Source organism: Mus musculus, chromosome 11, assembly GCF_000001635.26.
Source record: "Mus musculus strain C57BL/6J chromosome 11, GRCm38.p6 C57BL/6J".
Taxonomy (NCBI): Eukaryota; Metazoa; Chordata; class Mammalia; order Rodentia; family Muridae; genus Mus; species Mus musculus.
The window spans coordinates 49,870,052-49,893,900 of record NC_000077.6 but is presented as its reverse complement, the minus strand read 5'-3'; the positions used below and the strand labels follow the sequence as shown (position 1 = coordinate 49,893,900).

At 44.2% G+C, this 23,849-nt stretch overlaps 1 protein-coding gene across 8 annotated transcripts in view; it reads right to left on the bottom strand.

The window, feature by feature from the left end:
- Positions 1-7,479: 7,479 nt before the first annotated feature.
- The window catches only part of Mapk9 (mitogen-activated protein kinase 9), a 39,694-nt gene continuing 23,324 nt past the window's right edge, over positions 7,480-23,849 (bottom strand). For 2 of the 8 annotated variants that reach the window (XM_030246023.1, NM_016961.3), the window contains 7 exons: positions 21,002-21,167; positions 19,994-20,065; positions 15,488-15,670; positions 14,075-14,199; positions 12,619-12,682; positions 11,702-11,770; positions 7,480-10,759 (listed from right to left, as the gene is read on the bottom strand). In XM_030246023.1, the coding sequence (XP_030101883.1) occupies positions 10,743-10,759; positions 11,702-11,770; positions 12,619-12,682; positions 14,075-14,199; positions 15,488-15,670; positions 19,994-20,065; positions 21,002-21,167 (696 nt within the window). In that variant the 3' untranslated portion in view covers positions 7,480-10,742. Of the gene's footprint in view, positions 10,760-11,701; positions 11,771-12,618; positions 12,683-14,074; positions 14,200-15,487; positions 15,671-19,565; positions 19,638-19,993; positions 20,066-21,001; positions 21,168-23,849 lie in introns of all 8 variants that reach the window. The other 6 variants (XM_017314563.2, NM_001163671.1, XM_030246022.1 and 3 more) reach the window with 3 other exon arrangements.

The following is a 23,849-nucleotide window of genomic DNA, read 5'->3' as shown; positions in this document are numbered from 1 at the left end:
AGAAATGAGGACCTACCTATCAAGCTGGGAGCTCAGCCCAGGGAACTCTATGGCTAAGGATGGGAGAAGGGTGACTTTGAGGGTCTGTGACTGGAAATGGGATACGAGGGAGCCTGCAGGGCGTATGAAGTTTCCTGTGGAGATCTGGGTGGTTCTGTGTATACGGCTGAGCTCAGTTTGGAAAACTTGACTGAGCCATCCGCTTGACGTCTGTCCAACTTCTCATAAATACGTTACATTTCAGAGAGAAGGCTATTTCTATAGAAAGCATATCCGTTCATAGCCATGTGGTTTGTAGTCTGCTGACACCAGGTATACTGATGTTGTGTGTGGATCTATATACAATTCTCGTAACTGGGATTGAACGTAGGGGCTTGCATAGGATGGTTCAAATGCTCTACCAACTGGGCTACACCCTCCCTCCCTAAGTCTTTGACTTGGAAAGGGACCTGTGTGGAGGGCATGGGGGTACACACTGTAATCCTAGCACTTGAGAGCAGAGGCAGGAGGCTCATGAGTTCTAGGCCAGCCTGGGCTACACAATGCTGTCTCAAAAAAAAAAGGAGGAGAAAAAGAAGGAGAAAGAGGAGGAGGAGGAGGAGGGAAGGAGAAGAAGGAGGAGGAGAGGAAGAGGAAGAGGAGAAAGAGGAGGAGGAGAAAGAGAGGGAGGAGGAGGAAGGGGGAATTCCATCTTCTAGATCAGGTGTAAGCCTCCTATATTAGTTTTCCCGACTTAACCTACCCAGAAGACATCCCAGCTGGGGCCAAGAGCTGATACTGTTGTTGACCATATCCACTAACACTAGATTATTTGGTTGTTAGGACAGGAGTGATGGGTCTTGTGTATGGTTCCGCCTCTAGCCAGAGATCCAGCACAAAAGAGATAGATACTCAGAGGGCATGTGATGAAACAATGGCACACAGTGAGTGTGGGGATGAAGGATGGGCAGGGTGCTTGCAGCACAGCTGGGGACCTTGGGAAACATCCCAGCACAGCTGGGGGAGTCATGTGTTGTTACACGTTTGCGAAGGGTCAGCTCTGACTTGGGTAGAGGGAAGCGTTTTCCTGGGGAGCAGTGTTCTGGGCCTTCATCCGGGCTGATGCCTGTTTCTAGACTTGGGGCTCTGGCTGCCTGAAAGGGGCTTCTCTCTTCTGCATTTTCCTGTGCCCCATAGTTTACACACACACATATGTATTGTGCATGTATGTACAAGTGGGTGGATATGAAGGCACTGTCATGACAGTCTCATCTCATAACCAGGTTTGGTCTCTTCCAGGAAGGCTCATGAGACTTCAGTATCACAGTAGAAATGTGTGGTAAATATTGATCAGTCCATGCAGGTTTCTATGAAATGTGGTTTTGGTGTGTGTGTGTAGGGGGGGGTTGATATTTCTCTTCATAATTTCCTCTCTCACCTAAAGTGTAAAACCTTTTCAAGTTTATTTTCAATTATGTTTACATTATTATATCAAAAAATCTTATGCCAATTTTGGAATGTATTGTCACTTCCTCTGTGGACTGGTAGTTGATTTTCCTTTAATTTCCACTGCATGATCAAAACAAATCTGCCTGGTGGGTACACTATTCCCTATGAGCCCGGTTAAATCCCGGTACTCTGCATGTCTAGATCTTTATTCAGCTTTGACCTGTTTGGCCTGTCTATCCTATGAGCAGAATGCATGTTCTCCATGTCTGCAGGTGAAGATAACAATATTACCCTCAAGGAAGTGCTGAGATAGCTAACGCACTTGATGATGTGCCCTGCTGTTGTGTTTCTTGGGACAATTTCCTAAGTTTGCATTTATAAGAAAATGCCTTTGCATGCTGTGCAGTGATGGCGCATGCCTTTAATCCCAGCACTTGGGAGGCAGAGGCAGGCAGATTTCTGAGTTCGAGGCCAGCCTGGTCTACAGAGTGAGTTCCAGGACAGCCAGGGCTACACAGAGAAACCCTGTCTGGAAAAACAAAACAAAACAAAACAAAAAAAATGCCTTTGCACAGATGATCACAATTGCCAGAAGGTTCCAAACTGCTCTCTCCAGCTGCTTCCAGATTCCACTTCCCATCCTTACAGTCATCTTTCTTATTTGTGAGCTCATGTGTGTGTGTGCATATGTGCACACTTGCACATGTATGCAGGTTATGTGTTCGTGCATGCAGAAACCAGAGAACTACCTCAATGTTATTCCTCCTTTTTAGCTTTGGAGACAGGAGCTCCCAGTTAGGCTAGGCTGGCTGGCAGCAAGCCCCAGGGACTGATGTGTCTCCACAACCCCAGCACTGGGATGACAAGTGGCTGGGACCACACCAGCCTTTTTATGTGGGTCTGAAGGATGAACTCTGGTCCTTGTGCTTTCAAAGCAAGCACTTTCCGGACTGAGCCACTTTCTGCACAGCCCGCCTTCCCTGTTTTCTAGTTTCTAGATCCCAGCTCCTATCTTTAGTATTTTTTTTATATTTATTTATTTTTGTAGCTGTACAGATTGTTGTGGGCCTTCATGTGGTTGTTAGGAATTGTTGGACCTCTGCTCACTCTGGTCAACACTGCTCGCTCTTGCTCCAGCCCAAAGATTTATTTATTATAAGTACATTATAAGTACACTGTAGCTGTCTTTAGACACACCAGAAGAGGGCATCAGATCTCATTATAGATGGTTGTGAGCCACCATGTGGTTGCTGGGATTTGAACTCAGGACTTTTGGAAGAGCTGTCAGTGCTCTGACCTGCTGAGCCATCTCGCCAGCCCTATCTTTTTTTTTTTTCAATTTTTTATTAGATATTTTCTTCATTTACATTTCAAATGCTATCCTGAAAGTCCCCTATACCTCCCTCCCACCCTGCTCCCCTACACACTCACTCCCACTTCTTGGCCCTGGCATTCCCCTGTACTGGGGCATATAAAGTTTGCAAGACCAAGGGGCCTCTCTTCCCAATGATGACTGAGTAGGCCATCCACAGCTACATATGCAGCTAGAGACACGAGCTCTGGGGGTATTGGTTAGTTCATATTGTTACTCCACCTATAGGGTTGCAGACCCCTTCAGTTCCTTGAATACTTTCTCTAGCTCCTCCATTAGGGGCCCTGTGTTCCAACCAATAAATGACTGTGAGCCTCCACTTCTGTATTTGCCAGGCACTGGCATAGCCTCACACGAGACAGCTATATCAGGGCCCTTTCAGCAAAATCTTGCTGGTTACCAGCCTCATCTTTACGATTCTTTTTTGCTTGAGTTTGCTCTGTTCATTTGTGCTAATCTCCTGAGTTGAATGCTGGACACTTTTTTTTTTTGAAATGTGTGGTAAATATTGATCAGTCCATACAGGTTTCTATGAAATGTGGTTTTGGTGTGTGTGTGGGGGGGGGGGAGGGAATTTGATATTTTTCTTCATAATTTCCTCTCTCACCTAAAGTGTAAAACCTTTTCAAGTTTATTTGCAATTATGTTTACATTATTATATCAAAAAATCTTATGCCAATTTTGGAATGTATTGTCACTTCCTCTGTGGACTGGTAGTTGATTTTCCTTTAATTTCCGCTGCATGATGAAAATAAATCTGCCTGGTGGGTACACTATTCCCTATGAGTCCAGTTAAATCCTGGTACTCTGCATGCCTAGATCTTTATTCAGCTTTGACCTGTTTGGCCTATCCTACGAGCAGTATACTCATATTTTAGACAGAACTTGTTGATCTGTGTCTCCTGTGATATGCTAATCATTTATATACCCACGGTTGACCTTATTTAGAATTCTGTATGGGTGGATGCTTTTGTAATCTTGTATTTTGCTACATTTGTATTTATCCAGGATCCTTATGCATGCTGATCATAATTTGCTTCAGCCATTTGCATTGACTGAGTGATTGATTGATTGATTGATAGGGTTTCTCTGTATAACTGCCCTGGCTGTCTTGAAACTCAATTTATAGACCAGGCTGGCCTCAAACTCAGAGATCTCCCTCCCTCTGCCTCCCGAGTCCCGGGATCAAAGGTGTGCGCCACCACGCCTGGTGTATTTAATAACTCATTTATGGTTGCATTTCCTTTTTTTCCTACTTTCCTGAATGAATTTCCTTCTTCTGGATCATGTCACAAATTTTAATTTCCTATTAACTTTATTAATTTCTTTTCCATGTTTTATGTGTATAAATGTTTTACCCACATGTATGTGCACCATGTGTATGTCTGGTGCCTTTGGAGATTAGAAAAGGGTGTCAGATACCTTAGAACTGGAATTAGAGACAGCTGTGAGCTGCCACGTGGACGCCAGGAAACAAACTCAGGTCCTCTGGAAGAACAGCAAGTGCTCTTAGCTGCTGAGCCATCCCTCAGCCCCTCAGAATGCCAGAATGTCTCCACTTCTGTGACCCTCATCGGCAAGCAGGTCTTAGCATGTTCTCACATCCTGTGGGCTCCTGGCTTCATCTTCACTGCTACTATTGAATCCTGTGTCCTTCTGCAGCCTCTCCCTTCAAGTCCTGTGGTGAAGGCAGGGACGCAAAGGTTCCCAAACAGCCCCTTAGCCTCTGGGTTCTTCAGAGATGTCTACAGTTAATGTGGACTTGCATAGCTACATGAATACTGGTCACTGTGAATACCAAATGGTTATCAGCAGATACATGTATGTCTCTCTTGTCACTCTGTCTGTAAAAATTAAATGTATACCTTTGGTTAAAAAAACCAATAGGGAGAATCAATGACTATGTAGTAGTATAAAGTCATGTGTTTATGTGTGCATTCATGTATCTGTGTGGTATAGGATAACACACACATGGGAGGTGAACATGTGGGGATCTGGAAAGGGTGTATAGCAATTCTTTGTTTTACTCTTTCTGTTTTTCTTGAAGCAGAACTTTTCTTGAGCTTTTTTTTTTTTTTTTTGTTACCTCAAAATTAAAACTTGAAGACTTAATGAGATCAATCAACACAGCATAGGAATTAGCTTTGTGGGGCCCACAGCTGTGGCAGTGTAAGTCTCAGAAGGGGAATAATGAGATATTCAGACAGAAAAGCAGAGCCTCTGGTGAGACCATGAAGGCAACCTTTACACTGGGCCCATTTGAACACCAAGTACTAAACAGAAAGAGCAAGGGACAGCGACCATCATCGGGCTGCATCTTACCTGGGGGCCACCAAGCATTCCTGGGTGGTGCAAAGAAGCTTGCTGACAGCAGGTGTCAGCAAATGACTGTCATCTGGATAGACGGATTGAGGAAGTCACTCTTCCTTAGGCCCCCAGGAGACTCTTGCTCACAGGGAGATGATCAACTGCGGTTGACAGTATGAAAAGAGTGGCAGATGGGGCATCCCCAAGGTAAACCCTGACAGACAAGCTCCTCATCACAAGGAGGGGATGTAACTGTGGAGGGGATGGGCTGCCATTGCTCTAACTCAGTGGTCAGCTTTGGTGTCTATGACAGCGGGCCACAAAGATATGAAATGCCTCTTGGTGTGATCTAATACAAAGGTCACATTTTTACTCAAATATATGATTACCAAAAGATCAAGCACATGTGTGTGAGCTTCAGGCATACCCTCCAGAATCCAGAAAATACAAGAAACAGGGGAAAGGGTCAATGCAACCTTATGGAAACTGCTATACATGGTCAGAAGGTAGCATCTTACTGGACAACCTGTTTCGGCCTGCTTTCTCCTGCTGTAACAGAATACCCGAGACTAAATAATTTATAAAGATAAGAAATGTATTTGGCTCACGGTGCTGGAAATTTAAGGAGCACCGCATTGTGCAGGCACTCACTCAGCTTCTGGCAAGGTCCTGTTGCTGTAAGATATAATAAAAGTGCAGACAGGGGAACTCCACACACACAGGTGCACGTTCACCACAAGTGCAGAGAAGACCATGGCTTGCTTTCTAACAAGCTACCCTTGTCAGGCAACTAACCTAGTCTGATACTTAACTTACTCTCATGAGACCCAACCCAGACTTAAGAGACTACATCTAGTTTCTAAAGAAAGGCATTAATCCTATCGACAGAGCCCTCTGGAGATCCAAACACCTCCACCTGTTAGAGGTCCTCTCAATTCTGATTATTTTGGGGACCAATATGTCATCACATGAACCTCTGGGACAAACAGTATCTGTGTCTTGAAAGCCACCTTGATGGGATTTGGACCTACCTAGGAGACACACATCTGGGCATGTCTACAAAGGCATTTCTAGAGAGGTTTAACTGAAATTGGATGGCACCATCCTACTATGTATGTGTGTGTGTGTGTGTTCCCCAGACTGAACAGAGAGGAGAAAGAGACAGTGAGCCAAGCATCAGGGTTCATCTGCCTCTGCTGCTTGACTGTGGACACAATGGAAAGAGCTGCCTCTAGTTCCAGCCACCCTGTCTTCCTAACGAAGATGGACTGGACTCCCAAACTCAGAGCCAAAATAAACCTCCCTATTTTGGTAAGGTATTTTGTCACAGCAGTGAGAAAGGTGACTGACATCATCCAGGCCACATCAAACCGGTACTGCACATTACCTTCGCCGGGGATGAGAGAATACTAAAGAACACAACAGCTAGAAACCACACATCATCACAGATGCTGACTGGGCTGTGGCTGAAGGGACAGATGATGCTCACAGTGACAAACTTTTGAAGGCACGCTCGGCTGGTGTTGGAAGAAGCTCTCCCTGGATTCTCAGGCCTCAAGTCTCTGCCTAGGCATGCCTCTCCCTCCACTTCCCTTTCCACTGCTCTATGGTAGGGATGTGGGTGAGACAGCAAGCCAGGGTACCGAGTAGGAAACTCTGTCACAACGGCCGCTGGGCTTTTAAGCCATGGAGGAGCGAGTGGTTCTATGGATGAGGCACAGGATGGGACCGGCTCCTAACTAATGTGTAACACAGCCTCCCTGACGTGTCATGGTGAGATTTAGCCGTATAGGGATGGAATTCACTGCCCTACCACTCCATTACTGTTACTGCCTCTGACTGATGAAATGACGACAACAAAAATACCTTATTGTCACAGGTAACCTTAACCACTACCTACTGTCAAAGGTAACCTTACACTTAAATTCTCAGGAGCAGACAGTCCTGAAAATCCAGGAGCCTGTTGAGGGGCTGGTCCCACACTACCTCTAATATGAGAACCCGTACTACAAAAAACAAAAACCCATCAAACTGTCACCTCATCAACACAGAACATTTCAGTTAATAAAACAATTTTGGAGCTGTGTACATTGGAGGAGGGAGATGGCAGCCCAGGAGATGAGTTTCCCAGTCTAGACCTTAACACAACAAGGCTGGTGCAGACTCTACCTGACTCTTGTGTTCCCTAACAGAGAAAGGGAGGCGAGCCTAGGGAGGCGAGCCTAGGGAGGCGAGCCTAGGGAGGCGAGCCTAGGGAGGCGAGCCTTGGGAGGCTTGCTACTCTGTAGCTTGACGTTTCAAACATTCTCAGTGCTTGGAAGCACGTGAAATGAGAACAGCTCACTTTGGGCACAAAACCACAAGTACACAGGCACCATTAACGGCTTTTAGACATATACATAGAGACAGTTTGGCAGGTTCTCCTGGTTACATCTCGTGAGAATACAACGTCACCAATATTCCAACCACATTGTACAATTTTTAAAAGTTAAAATCTACTGCCATTGTTTTGGAAACAGATGCAGAGATTAGAACTAACAGCAGCGTTCCTACTTTGGGTTTGAAAACCCTTCTGAATGTCTGAAATTACGACACTTCAACATCTATTCGTGTTAGGTTTGTAATCAAAATGGTGATGTGGAGAGATACAGTCAACTGTCACTTTGAAACACACAGGAATTGGACATGCTGTACATTTTCTCTTTTAAAATGTAGTTTGTATTATTTTCCACCAATCAAAGCACATGACATATTTTATTATAAAACATTAGGCAAAGCCACTTTTGAGATACGCGATCTGAAAGGTCACACCTGTACTGACTATCGGCATGGGACATCAGAGGAGTCAGCAGACAGACTCACACACCACTCAGCCCAGATGAAACCAGGGTTGGGTTTTTTGCTTTAGATGCAGGCCCCGGCTGTCAGCAAGGGCCAATGGAGGGCTTTCTCCTTCTCACACCGGGGGTCTGGTCTTTGTGTTCTAAAGTTGAGAGCACAGCCTGGTTTTGTCTGCAGGCCCAATGCTCGAGGCACTGAGCAGCCTGTGTTCTGAGGCCGCTCTCCTACCCTGGCTGGACATGTCTGCCCTCCAGACCTGCGCTTGAAATGGAAACCCGGACCTGGAAGGGGCAGTCATTCCACTTTTGGCTGAAAATTAAGCCAACAACAACAAAAACTAACCTAGTGCAAATTCCAGATAATCATTAGTTACCCGGTTTATAAAAATACATGTCCAAAATAGTGACTTCCAGGGTGTACAATATAAATTACAAAAATAAAATAGAAAAGATGAAAAAGTTGAGCACATTTTTCAGTTCTTCATCCAACATCAGCATTTGCCTACAGAAGTTAGTTCAAAACCATTCGCATTGTCCCAGGACCCTGGCAAATCTAGGCTCAGGAGGGAGGACCCTGAAACTGGGGTGAGGTATTTCTTTGGGGCTCTGAGGCCGGTCATAGGTGCACTTGCCTGGATGGAAGAGGGTCTTGGCACAAGACCCTGAGCACACCAGCACAGACTCCATCCACAACAGACTCAATGGATATGCAGAGTAAGGGGAGAGAGAAAGCCGCTCTTTGGGGGCACCTGGATCCACTCACAGCTGTCTCCTGCCCGTGGGACCAGGGTGAGCCTCTATCATAGCACACTCCCCTTACAGTGTAGGGTAGATGATACAGCTCCTTTCTGTATTTCCTCCTTAAGTTTCCGGGAAGTCATTTAAAGAATGTGCATCAGCAGGAAGAGCACAGCATGATGCTGACTGATGCACTGTGGGACTTCAGGCTCCCAGGGCCCAATAACCTGAAGCCATAGACAGGTGTCTCAGCCCCCACCCACACTAGCATTTCCACTCTGTACCTGAAAGTATCCATATATGATACAAAGCTAATCCTTATTTCAGATTTCAGATTAATGTTGTCCATTAAAGGTTCCAATGATCAGACCAACCATTAGGATGCAACGGGTGCAGACAGAATCACATATTAGATGGTACTTTTCATAAAAGCTATCAAGTTTCCTCCTAGAACACACTCCATAGCTCCCAAAGTAACTGAACACAAGATATGAATCGTTAACAAAATAAGCTCAAGGGAGAAAATGCTCTGAGCGCAGGTAGCCACGGTATGACCGTCCCAACTCCATTTCTGCAGCAACACAGAGAACTCAGCCTCTTATCAAATCTTGAGTAATTTACAGATCAGGATCTGAAAGTATCAATTTCAGGTGAGCAGTTTTAAATCAGAAAATATTCAAGAATGAACCCCTACTCTCTAGAATATTTCTTCTGTGTTCTTCTGAGTGCTTCTAGAACATCTGAGGAATTCCCTTAGAAAAAGGAAATGCCTCCACAAAATGGAAAAAGACAGCAGCCAACAGGCACAGTGAGTGAGCTCAGTCTCCTAGGAGACCAAGCGCTCTGGCTGGACGGGGTGGCTTCTGTCAGTGAGAAAGAAAAGTCAGGAGGGAAGGCTGCAGAGGGAACGGCTGTGAGACCCCATCACCTTTCACCTTAAATAAGGAGAGGGGAGCAAAGGATGGGTGGGTTCAGGGAAGGAGGCACCATTCAATGACCATTCTGGGGAAGCCACTCTGTCAGCTCTATGCCAACATTAGGCAGTGGGTTCAGGAGCCTGCCGCTTCATTCTATTGAGATGGGGTGCTTTGTGATAAAGAAGGTGAAGTTCTGTGGAGGATTCTAGATCCATGTCCAAAGGAACAAGAAAAAGGAAATTCGTGGGCAGGATTTAAGGTGACAGATGTCTTAAGCAGCATGGAATACAACTGGGAACTTTGTCATGCAGAAAGCTGTACATAAAGTATCCCACAGTGGGCAGTTTAAAGGGCACAGAGTGTCTACATAGAGCAGTGGTAATTCTCAGCCTAAAACATCACAAATTTAAGAATAGCTGTATTTTTATTTATTAAATAAATTTAATTATATTCCTTCTGAAATACAAAAGATAGAATAAATCATACCATAAAGTGGGTAAGATATGATATATGACGGTGGCCAATTAATACACATAATCTATTTTTTTGTGGACAGACACCAAATTACTAAAGAGGATTAAGAGATTATTCTAGAAGCAGAACTACCTGCAAGATTATTTGGCATTTAAATGCTGATTCCCAAAGTGCTACATGGGCAAGTTCAAGCAAGCATTTGTGGTCACATGCATACGAGTCCCCACAGTTACACATGAGCTGTCACCACAGATACCACACAACTGGAAAAGAAACTCAGCTATTCTAATTGCTCACCTGAAATGATCTTGAACAAAATTTCTAACAGTGTGGTTTGTACTTTTTCTTCAGACATAGTCTGCCTCATTTTATAGTCTAAGCAGGCAATCCTACTGGAACTGAGCAGGGCAAGGCATCGTGTTTCTTACATGCAGAACATGGAGTTTTTCGATTTGGTTCCATCAGCTCCCACGCGCTCGGGGCCATGGAAGTGAGAGTTCCTTCACAGACAAGTGCGCCGTCTCCAACATACATATCACCGGCAGCCTTCCAGGGGTCCTGTTGAGGCATCGAGACTGCTGTCTGTGTCTGAGGCCAGGGTGTGCTCAGTGGACATGGATGAGATGTCATTGATGGATGACGACTGAGAAGGAGTAGCCTTGCTACTTACTGCTGCATCTGTGCTAAGAAAACCAAATGGAATAAAATCTGAGGCACGCATCCTGCACGCCAGGCATGGGGCTTCAGGCTACCTCTCCATTTTGTGCCTTGCAGTTTCCTGATCCTAATGATCAACAGAACCAAGACTGCTCAACTATACTTTGAGCTTCTAGGATTTTTCCTTGAGTCCTTCTTTGGTTCAGTTTCAAAACAGTCTTGGACTTTCCCTACAATACCCTCCCCCCACACCCTGTGGTCACATAAGACCATGTTGATTACTTAAAAGATATACTTCAAGTAGACCTTAAAAGAAAATGGATGAGTTTATCTTACAATTACCACAAGAGGTTTAGGTCTGCGTAGCATCCAAGTGTCATGGACATTTCATTTACAACAGACATATCTCACCTCGTATACAGAAAAAAAGCATCAGGATTCAAATGAATCTTTTGTGATAAAAATGCTTTCTAAAATATACACCCAAAAAGGAAAGTTTGGTGCCTGGTGTAGATTTTATTTTTGTCTAGCGAGTCAGGAAACCATTATTTTAATTTCAAAGGTAAATAAAGCTATCCTACCTCCTCCTACCCATGTGTTAGCATGGCCTGAGCAAAATAAAGTACACAGGGTCTTAGGTCTGCACAAAGTCCTTCCTTTTCTAAACTGGATGGATCTGAGCAGAGACAGCCACACATTTCGAAAACTCCTCAAACCCAATCCCTTCCTCTCTCAACAGAGCTGACAACAGCTGCCGCAAGGTCACAACAGGAATGCTTCAAATGCAGCTTAGGGCCTGGCACCTCAAAAGACATGAGTGCAAAGTCACTGCCACCAGCATTAGGACAAGCCAGAAGGTGACAGTGTCACACTAAGGTGGCCCAAGTGACATTAACACATCACTGACATTTATAAGCATTGAATAGACAAAGAAAATATTAGACAACAAAATTAAAGCAATCACCAACCTGAAGGCTGGTCTTTTACCCCATTCTTGCTTCTTTCTTCCCAGTCCATCACTTCTTTGTAAATTAGCTCTTCAAAGAGAAACAGAAGTCAAGACACTTGTCATTTCCCCGGCACCGAACTCTGCCTCCAGATCTCAAGCACCAGCCTGGCCCTGGGATGCCTCAACTTCCTTTGGCTGCCACATGGCGTTATTAGGAGCTGACATTAGCAGCATTTTGTAAGCACAGATGATGCTCATTGCCATGATGACTGTGTGCATGAGTGGGCTACTGGCCCACTCTGGCCAGTCTGGAAGGTCTATGACCAACGGTGACCTGTGCTGACTATGGCCCTTAGTTACTCTTAACCCTGCTTCCAAGTCATGATGAAAGCCTCCAGGTTTTGCTTCTTTGTTAACCAACTTAGTTCACTGATCTGTGTAGCACATCTTAAAGCTCTAGTAATACCTTCCTGCCTATTTTTGGCAATTTCCTCCAAACTAGATTTTAAAACATAACTACATGTCTTAATATACACAGACAATCACATGTCCCATGTCTGGGCTCCCCCATATCTGTTTAGACAGGAATCTTGTAAGGAATATGTGGCCTGTATACTGGGTTTGCTTTAAACTCCCATGCTATCAAGAAGTGTGATATGCTTACTGACCTCCAGGCCTGTTATCAGTATGTGATGATGGGAAATCATGAAAAGTCCTTGCACTTCACCTGAAGCAAAGTATGATGTCATATATATTCTACTCTAACACTGCTGGTGTCACAGTTGTTCTGAGCTGAACACGGGAAGAGAAGACCCTGGGGTTTCTAGGTCCTTCCTAAGAGGCTAGTATGAATAAAAAGTAAAAAGCATGTTCTATAGGGCTATGGGAGCATGTTCTTGTGGACTATGGGACGTCCTAAGAAAGGACCGGTCTTACCTTTCCACTCTTCAATCGCATGCTCTCTTTCTTCCAACTGGGCATCATAAATTTGAGGTGGTGGCTGAAACGACATGTCAGGTCGATAGCTCAAAACTAATGGGCCATGCTCGGAAGATAACGCTACTTAGAATGTTTCGAGTCTACTTATGGATTTAGTTTAGTTAACATGTTCTAGATGTTTATTTTGAAAGAATATTTTATCAGTTTAAAAAACAGTTACAGAAAGTTAACCAAAAGCAAGCATCAATAATAAATCTCAATCATCACATGTCTTAGTCAGGGTTTCTATTCCTGCACAAACATCATGACCAAAAAGCAAGTTGGGGAGGAAAGGGTTTATTCAGCTTACAATTCCATACTGCTTGTTCATCACCAAGGAAGTCAGGACTGGAACTCAAGCAGGTCAGAAAGCAGGAGCTGATGCAGAGGCCATGGAGGGATGTTCCTTACTGGCTTGCTTCCCCTGGCTTGCTCAGCCTGCTCTCTTATAGAACCCAAGACTACCAGCCCAGAGATGGCACCACCCACAAGGGGCCTTTCCCCCTTGATCAACAATTGAGAAAATGCCTTACAGTTGGATCTCATGGAGGCATTTCCTCAACTGAAGCTCCTTTCTCTGTGATACCTGCAGCCTGTGTCAAGTTGACACAAAACTAGCCAGTACATCACATGACCTCAAAATGTTCTGCAGACATAGCCCAAATGGAATCACAAACTTACTAACAATAGGCAGCTCTGAGGTCAACTGCGTGGGGGCTGAGGGAGGTGTGGTACTTTCCTAGAATATACTTCCAGTTCACAGTTCTTCCTGACAGGACACCCATGCCCAAGCCAGCAGCTCGCGAATGGAACATTCCATAGCCTGGCTGCTCATAAACCTGATTCTTTTGATGTAACACAACAGTACAATGGCAGTTACATCTATACCCAGGCTACAACAGTGCTCCCCAGCTGGCATGAAGTGAACACCCACTGTGTTAGTATTTTACTCATAACTAAAGGACATCTACAAGGGATGCTGTGAAGAAAACTTAAGAGGGTGAGATGCCCAGATGTGGTGGGGAGATGTGAGCTAATGTGTCACTTGGGAAGGCTGCTTAGGTTCTCTGACTTGAGGCTCTGACTAAGATGTAAGCAAAGCTCATGGCCCAGTGCCAGGCATGAGCAGATGCTTCCTAAGTTATTATTACACATCAGCTTTATAAACATAAGGCCAACATCCACCACAGTGCACTCCTGAGCTCTGCAGCTTCAGCCCCAGCAGCAGTGCCAAGAGAGGGGCCAACCTAGGCCTCAGGTAGCAAGGTTTCTATTTTTGAAGTCAGGGCCCTAAAAGTAACAACTTGCTATCCTCATGTAGCCATTCTGGACCAACAGAAGGAAGATCCAAAGACAGTGGGCCCAGTATTTTAAAGTGAGCCCTCTACGCAGACGTTTTTTCCAGAGAACTTACCGCTTCTGCTTCAGCGGGGTCATACCAAACAGTAATATACGGGTGGCGCAAGGCTTCGTCCACAGAGATCCGCTTGTCTGGATCAATCACTAGCATTTTTGATAACAGATCTCTGGCTTGACTTGCTAGGATGTAAACAAATGATGTACTTATGTTGCTACCGTGGAAAAGAGGAAGCCACACAATAAAGAATCAAATGTGAGCGTATGGACAGTAAAGAGACATGCTGACTTCAGAAAATGTTTAAGAGTTTCAAGATCAACACGGCTCACAACCTTTAAAAGTCCAATGGCCACTATTACAAACCAGGCTTTTAGCATGTGAGGTGGGGGTTCTAGGTAACCTCAGACCAGTGTCCAGATGACCTGAAGCTATGAAGCCACAGTACAGTAGGTAGCAAGCACCTCTCTTAGGATGGTGTTGCCAGGAGTATGGACATGAAGTATCAGGAGTATTATTCTTTGTGTTACATTAGAACAAATTTAAAACCTTCTGAGTAACCCACAGTCCCAGAGTATAGCCTCACAGGGACCACTGCTTTGCCTAGCTGTAAACAGTGCTTTTGTTTTTAATCTAGAGGTTAGTAGCCAAGAAAAAAATCAAGAAGCTAATTAACGTAATAAGAAGCCTCAGCAAGGTCTCAGCAATGAAAAGTTCACAAAGAAAAGCTGGGGTTTTTGTGACCAAGGTGCTGCTCACCCCGGTGTGGAGGACAGCAAAGCTATTGTTTTTTCTCAGGTGACCACATTCTAGGAAGGACACATTAGGACAGTGAGGGCCTTTCCCACTGGGCCACACTCAATGGTTTCTGTCTAGAATCCTTATTGAAGTATTCTTTATATTTGAAATTGTTTTGAATTCAGATTGGTGACATCACAATATGGGTCTTATGTGTGTGCGTGAACGTGTATGATATATGCACATGAATGTTTGAGTGTAAGATGTACTCTGAGGCTAGAGGGGAAGTTGGCTGTCTTGCCTTATTGTTCTTCCCCTCCTTCTGTTATAACAGGGTCTCTCACTGAACTAGAAGCACCCAGTTCCCCTAGACTGGCTGTCACCAAGCTTCCAGGACCACTGCTCTCCACCCCAGAGTGTGGGTCACAGGCACAGGCAGCCACACTTGTGCTTTGAGTCATGCTGGGGAGACAAGCTCAAATCCTCACACTTGCAGGCAAGTGTTTTCCCACTCACTGCGTAACCTAAGGGGTTTCTAGACTGCTCTGGGTATTTAGTGACAATGTTTTAGCAAGGTCAAGACTTTTGTCCTTTAAAGCATTCCCTCTGTGGTGCCTTTGAATGTCAGACTCTGAGAGCCTCTATTTCAGGGTTTCCATTACTGCACCTCTTGACATACACGGACTTTAGAGTTAAGAGCTAGAGAAACAAGTGCGAGATAAAAGAGTGCCTTACTTTTTATTTTGTCTCTCTCAGATTCTGACGGAAATATCCAATCTGGAAAGAGCTCTTCAAACTTGATTCCAGGGTACTTTGGTCTGTTTTCCACATAATTCCTTACAGTTGGCTGAAGTTTCTTCATGAACTCTGCGGATGGTGTTCCTAGCTGTTCAATAACTTTATTCCATTGATCAATATCTAAGGATTCTCTTGAGGAAAATACAACTAAAATGCTTCATAGTCATAATACATACAGTCCTCTCATGCAAAGGAAAGTTCTAACATATCTATGAACAAGTAAGTAACTAGGCCATCCTAGAGGATCCGCAGAAACATTTTGGAATAAGACTTAAATAAGGTTTGGATTTCTAAATCCATTAACAAAAACTCTTATACTCTGAATCTTAAAAAGTATGATCATGGTTCATTAAATCAACATAATCTATGTTTTCCTATTATAATTCAAAATAAAATTATGACAAATGATTTAACCTATGAGATAAATGATTAAACAGAAAATAAATATCACATAAGCAAACTGAAATCAATGTTCCTACTAAAGCTACCTGAGATTTACAGGTCTCTCTCTAAATGAATCAATCTGACCTCTCTCACAGCTGGGCAGCAGAGCCTGTGAGACAGGCTGTCCAAGGAAGGGAAGCATGGAGAGGGGAGGGGCTTGGGTTCTGGCCTATCTCAGACCACACTCCCTCCTGAAACTGCCTTAGACAATGATGTTTCAGAGGCCATTCTGTTTCTCTTGGCAGCAGTCCATCCCTTCAGCATCTAGTAATGTGTTCTTTCTTCCTTTCAGAGTAAGTGACTTGGGGTTCACAGCCAGCATGCACTACCCAGTCAGGGTGCTGGAGTCAGTCCTCCTCAGAGCAACCTCCTCACTCCTGGGGCAGCTGACCCCAGCCTTGCCTGCTCTCAGGATGCCTGCTATACTTAGGATGACTGGGACTGTGGAAAGTGACAGTGAAGCTGTAAACAGGTACATGAGACAATGCAAGCTACGGAATCACATAAGCAAGAGCTTGGAATGTATCAGGCGTTCTCAGAATGTGCATCTACACCACTGGGAAAGCACCTAGGGCAGCCACACAAACTCAGTTCTGAGAAAATCCTCCTCCTCCTCTTCTCCTTCCACATGCTTTGCCAAATCAGAATGATGCACACATTTTATCTAGGTGCTTAGCCAAAACAGGACACCTGGCTCACGCGTATCTCTCCTATACTTTAACACCTCTCCCTCATGCTCAGCGCTCACTGGGAAGACTAATCATAACAGTGCTATGATACCCCACCCCCATATCTTATGCTACTTACCACTGGGAACCATCTGGGCTCCTGGCTAAAAGCCAAGCCCACCTACCTCACCCTCTCACCTACTGAAGGACAACTGTCTCATATTCTTCTTTCTTGCTGTTCTAACCCCAACGTGATCGCTACCGGAACCTTCTGTTCTCACTCAAGCATGATGTTCTTCCATGTTAACAGCAAGCACTTTCCTTTACATTCCCTGCCCCTGCTTTCTGAGACCTGCATCTCTAATCCTTACCCATTCGTGCTCTCCAGAGCACACTCTCTTCAGACCTCCCTCCTTAGTCATCTTGACAACTGTTTCCACAAAGGTTGCCTGAGGCGCCCACTAAACCCGGTGTCAGTTCTGAGTGCTGACTCCTTTTCCTTGAGCCTTTGCTCATCTCTTCAATGCTTAGCACCAGACCAACGGTTCCCACATTTTCCTTACTCCAAATCTCTCCTTTGAATTCCACACTTCATAGATTGGATGCTCCAAATCCACAAAGTCATTTGAAGGGCAGGCCCTCAGAGCAAACGCAGCCTCCAGGCCCAACTGTGCTATCAGTCCACTGGCCTGGAGTGAGCCTTTGCCATTTCTTTCTGGGTGACTCTAAGCTTCTGCTCTGTCCCCTACTTCTTACTGTCACAGAAAACCTACCCTCAAGTCATCTTGGCAGTGAGCCTTTTACCCCATCACTTGGATGAGGTGCCTAGAAATGGGCAGGAACTCAGTATGTCTGGCTTAGTGCTACAGGGTCATTTTGATAGATGACAGGAGGTGGCATGGGGTGCAGGTGGGGCTTACCTGAGAAAGCATGGTGGGCCTTCTGGGTGGGTAGAGCACAGGTTTCATTTAAAACAAAATAAAACAAAACACAACAACAAAAAAAAAAAAAAAACAAAACAAAAAAAGGAAGCATAGCCCAGAGAGATCTGAGTCTCTCTAGGATGCACAGCTGCCGTGGGCACCATCTGAGCTTAGGCTTCTCCTAGCCTGGCTCAAGTGTTTTCTTTCTCACAAGCCACTGTGAGGACAACACTTACTTTTCTACCAACATCACAGGCAAACCTCTTGAGAACCTCAACTTGGTTTCTGGAGCCTTTCTATAAATCGCCAAACTTTTTGATTTAATCTTTGAAAAGGTAAGCAAAACTTCCTTTAGAAAAGGATGTTAATTTCCATGTGACTATAAAGGACTTTTTGTTTGTTTGTTTGTTTGTTTGTTTGTTTGTTTTTCAAGTCAGGGTTTCTCTGTGTAGCCCTGGCTGTCCTGGACCTCACTCTGTAGACCAGGCTGGCCTCGAACTCAGAAATCCACCTGTCTCTGCCTCCCGAGTGCTGGGATTAAAGGCGTGCACCACCACACCTGGCCTGACTGTAAAGGACTTTAAGTAACCTTATATGTAAAACATCAACTACTGCTATCATAACATGTTAATATATAAAGTATTTTAAATTATAATTTAAAATCATTAAAGTATATGCAAAAGTACATACATTTTTATTTATTTTTACTTTTTGGAAAAAGTAATTATTAATAAATAAAAATATAAACAAATAAATGTTACAAAGTACTCTTAACTGACACTATAGCCCATCACCTTGACCACTCATGACAAGTCCACACAGCGTTTCTAAGTCTCTGGCTGCAGAATACCTCAACTTTCCCTTTAGTTGATTTTACTTGTAAAATAAAGGCTTCCTTACTTGTAACAGTACAAGTAAATCCAAGGTACAGTTATAGAAAAAAGTCAGATAAATTATTAGAGCAAACTAAAATGCTATGTTTAACTTGGCATCTTTTGTAACTTATGAGGACAATGTGAAGGGATGAGTAGAGTAAAATACGTTCATTCTAAGCTCAGACTCTGAGGGACCCATGTTTTGAGTAAGTTGCTTCATGAAATTATAAACATTAAAGCACTTTTTGTGAAGTACACACATTCTAAACCCTGACTACTGAGCCTGGTTTCTCTTGAAGCATGGGTCTGCTACCAGACAGAGGACACAGTAAGCTTTCATGACAAAAACAAAATCAAAGACCAGTGAAAATATAAGGGGTTAGAACACAAATGGAAGCATGAAGACGCATGTTAGTGTGAAGAATGTGGAAAATGGAAGAACACACGAGGGGACAGAGCTAGTGCCCTATGCCGTCGGCTCCCTTTACAAAACCTCCTGCTGATGTGACTTGCTGACCAGGGTATGAGTCATCTTCTGTGTTTAAATTTACCTTCCCCAGTGTGTCACAGATACCTGTCTGCCTGGAATCTTTAGAAATGTCTATAAAATGTCAACAAAGTAACAAACGAGAAAGTATAATACATTGCTTCTGATACAAGTTTCACTTAACTCTGAATAGCCTGCCTCAGCTCTTATATCACACCAGGAACTAACAGGATCATATATGACTTAAATCACACATGCATGCTATCCTGTTAAGTTTAGACTGCTCCTTTCCCAGTTAATTAACAGAATCGACTAATTTGTAAAATAGTATTTCTACTTAAATACCAGAATATATTTAACAAAGATAGTAATTTTACACATCTAGCTATTTCTGATAAAATAGCGAATATACCTGGTTTAGATTAACAGAACTGTCACAGGTATTTGAGTGAAAGTATAAAACTGAGCCACTTGGTCTGTGACACCAATGTAAAAATAAGACCCTCAGAAAACACAGTCTGCACCCGACAGTTCCTCCTGAGTATGCAGTGCGCAGGCACAACATGCTGCCCCCAGCATGGAGATCATGGCCAGGGTCAAGGTTCTGGGGAAGGATACGGTCAGTACCTTGGAATATCACACAACCTTTCACCAGCTCTCCCATGATGCAACCCACTGACCAGATATCAACTGAAAATAAAATGAAATGATAAAATTATGAAGTGTCATGAACAAAACAAAAGTGAAGAGAAAGGGATTCTAACAGTGTACTGGACACACAGACATGGAAATATCAGTGCCTAGCTAAGGGTGCGCTTTTCACACAATATGAATGGTTGCTGACCTCTCCTTCAGCCTCCAGTTTGCAGCAATCTGTAGTTTTAGTGCCAAAGAATCCAATACTTTACAGCTTAAAAAAAAAAAAAAGCAACAAACAAAAAACCAGACACAGAAAGTTCTAATAAACACAAAATTCTCAGGGTCACATCCCCAGCCCCACCCCAGCCTCCAGGGCCAAGTACTGGGTCTCTCCCTGTGAAGGATACAGTCTCTTCCTGGGAACAGGACTTTATGGAGGACCATTTCTGCCATGATGCACCCGACAGACCAGATGTCCACTACCAAATATCAGGTGATTAAAAAACAGCCAGAGCCTCGCATCTCGTTTCTAAACCACCTCCCAGACATGGGCAGCCCCAGCAAATATTCATTGGGTAGAACTTCTGTCAACTCCTGACACCACATCTGAATGAGCATTTTTTAAATGGCCATATCAGAAAGGTGGCAGCCTGTTAGTAAGGGCTGGACTCTGGGTAAGGCCCTGCTTGAGCATGGCTCTGTAGTAACTGCCCTCTAGTGTGGAGTTGAGCATGGGGCCTGACTGAGTCCTGTGTTTCAGACAGGGAAGGGAGAGCTAAGCACAGACAGCTACTGAGGGGCACTGTGCCTCTCAGAGCAGGTGACAAAATATGTACAAAAATTCACACTCAGACTCATCTCAGAAGACTTCAGCAAAGCTCCCTTGTTGTCCCTTCATAAATAATCACATGAATTTATTAATAGCTAATGTTTAGCATTTATTTAGTTGACACAGCTAGAACAGGTGAAGTTTTGATCTAAGAAAATACCAGCTTTACATGAAAGAAAACACGGTACATTATTCCACTCATATTATTACAAAAACGAGTGAAGCCATTCAGTGTTGGCAACCAGGGTAATGAGAGCACAGAGGTCTCAGTGCTGTGGGTGACATGGGCCTGCTCACGGAGAGAGAGAGGCACAGGGGCTCCAGTGCACAATACTCTGTGATCAAACATTGAGGTTCAGCATGGTGACACATGCCTTCAATTCCAGCATTTGGGAGGCAGAGGCTGGCAGAGTTCTATGGCAGTTTCAGGCCAGCCAGAGTTGGGGAAGACAAAAGAAACTGTTCTTATCTGTGGCCTGCAGGCACAGTGCTCAAACTGTCTCCAATGGTCCTTGTGGAAGGGCGTGCCAGTGACGGTGGGAATGCTACCTCACTGCTTACAGTCTGGAGTCCTAACTGTACTTACCATTCTCTTTGTAGCCCATGCCCAGGATGACTTCTGGAGCCCGATAGTATCGAGTTACCACATAGGGAGTCATCATAAAGTTGGTACAGGCTGTTCGCGCCAGGCCAAAGTCAAGGATCTTGAGGGTACAGTCTGATTTTACTACAATGTTGCTAGGCTTCAAATCCTAGAAAAGAAATTGTTCACGTATTTAAATGAATCACAGCATGTTAACTACACAGTATCACACCAACAAGGGCTTGTGAGATGAGCGGCTACTGAAGTGTGTAAGAACGGGAAAGAGGGTAGGTAGGCACATGGCTTCTGAGACCCTGCCTCTAGACATGTCAGGTGGCCATGTTTTTCTTTGCTCAAAACCTGAAAGCCTCTAAGTCTCTCACATAACATGAAATGGCATTTGCATATAACCTACACACAACCTCTGGGATTGTCTAACTCATATCTAGATGATTATAATAACTAAAGCAATGCTATTATATAGGGAGTAATTACACACACACAAAAATTTGTCTGTTTTTAGTACAGATGAAATGTTTGTTTTCCAAATACTCCTGATCTGCAGCCAGTTGAATGCATGGATGAAGACCCCAAGAGTATGGAGGCACCTTACTACTAGCAGGCCTGAGCATGCAGACAAGCAGCACAGCCGCGTGGGCAGTCACAGCAGCACCGCTTCCAAAGAAGACAAACGCAGTACACACGCAGCACTGGAAACCACTCAGCAGTGAAAGCCTTCATCTGTCAATGAGCCCTAGAGAAGGGGAAACAGCCCCTGGTCCAGACCATACCCGCCTAAAAAGTGTGGTGACAGGAACAGCTGTCTACTTTACTGCCATCTGCTGGCCAGCTAGGCTAATAGAAATAAAGCTCTGGGTGTCTGTGCAAGGGGCATCCCAGCTGATGCCTGCCAAATGAGAAACTTTCATGTTTATGAGGATGTAAATCACAACCCTGACCAAACAGAGCCATATTGTAACTAAAGTGGGAAGGTAGGGGAAGAGGGTCACAGGGATGACGGCTGGGTTTGTGGACGAGGAATATATCAGTATCTTATGTCACAAACTGAAAAAGGTCAAAGAGCTCTAAACACACTGCCCTGAGACACAGAAACGAGCACTAGAGTAATTCATTAAGAGAACGGAAAGTCAGGCTGGTGACACAGCCCAGTGATGGAGTGCTGGCCTAGGATGCACAAGGCTCTGCCTTCATCCCTGTCGCCACATAAAAAAGGCAAAAACCAAAACCAAAACAAACAACAATAACAAATTCTAAATAACAAAAACTAAATTCAAAGTTTGCTTCAAAAGGAGACAGAAATAGGAGAAAGAAGAGGGAATGCAGGCTTCATAACTATTTATGCAACCATGTGATCCTTGATGAATACAAATGCAAATCAACCCATTTGCTGATTTGGTTCTGTTGAGAGGAGTCCGACTTTGAAACTGTGAAGGACAGACACTGGGCAGGCGGGCTGGCTGGCACTGGCGCAGGTGAGCACTGAAGCACCTGTGCAAAGCTGGAAGGAGCTCGGCAGCCTGCTACTGTGGGCGTCTCCAAGTGGCTGCAGGGCTGAGAGAGGTTTTCATTTTCCCCAATTTTGTGAATTTATATAAAGTAAAAGTGGTAAGGGCGAGGGACAAAACTTTACCTTTTGTCCTGTTTCACTCTAAAACTTTCAAATAATTAAAAGTTTTATTTATTGTGAAGCCATTTTGTTTCTTGGAGACAAGAGTCTTGCTATATGGCGCAAGCTGACCTTGAACTGATGACCCTTCTCATCCTGAGTTCTCCATGACAGGCGTGACAAATTGCATTAACAGCAAAAGTGAAGGTATGTTTCTCTATGTGAGGCCCTATTTAAAGGGGACCATACACTGCCATGCGGAGGCTCACTTGGGTTCCTCACTCACAGAGGCCTGTCATCCAGTTTGATGTACCTGAGGGTTGTTTGGAACATCTCAATGACAACGTTCATACCTTTCCCAAGCAGTCGCAGATGTGAGTGTGTGAGGTAAGAGTGTACAAGGGATCCAGAAGGAACCGGTAAGACAGGGAGCTAGGCAGGGAGCAAGGTGGACACACAACATTGTCTCAGATCATCATGGATTCTAAACACTGTGCTAAGCAAAACATACACTACTTTGGGCTCTGTCTCACCTGCTTGTAGGCTAAAGGACCAAACATTCCACAAAAGGCAAGTACACGCCATAGTCTCATGAAGTTTCCAGGAAGTAGGGGCATTCTCCTGCCCTCACCTCCGGCTCCAAGTAAGGGAAAACAGTCCCCTCAAAAATCAATACAGCTTGTAAATCTGGGAAGTTATCATAAAGCATACATTTCATTAAACGTGTATTGTAAGGCTGACGGCCATAGCTCAGTAGTAAAGCATTGCCTCCTATGAGCAGCATCTGAGGCTCCATCTCAGCACCACACAAAAAGCAACAGTTAAGAGACAATAAGAATGCCTACAGGAAGAGGGGCGAGGGTGGAGAGATGGCTCGGTGGTTAAGGGCACTGGCCGCTCTTCCAGAGGACCTTGTTTCAGGTCCCAACACTCACACGGTGGCTTACAACTATCTGGAACTCTAGTTCCAAGGGATCTGATGCCTTTTCCTGGCCTCCATTCATGCATGTGGTACACAGACATAAATGCAGACAAAACATCCATACATAAAATAAAAATAAATACACTTTTAAAAAGCCTTCTGCATGAGGGAAGAAAATAAGCATCATATTGTTGATGGAAAATTCAGTGTCCTAAATAAAACTAAAAAGTGGCCTCAGTTATTTGGAGGTCTGGGGGAATTTTTAGAAATAGAATGATTCATTAGGAATCTTAGTTACTATT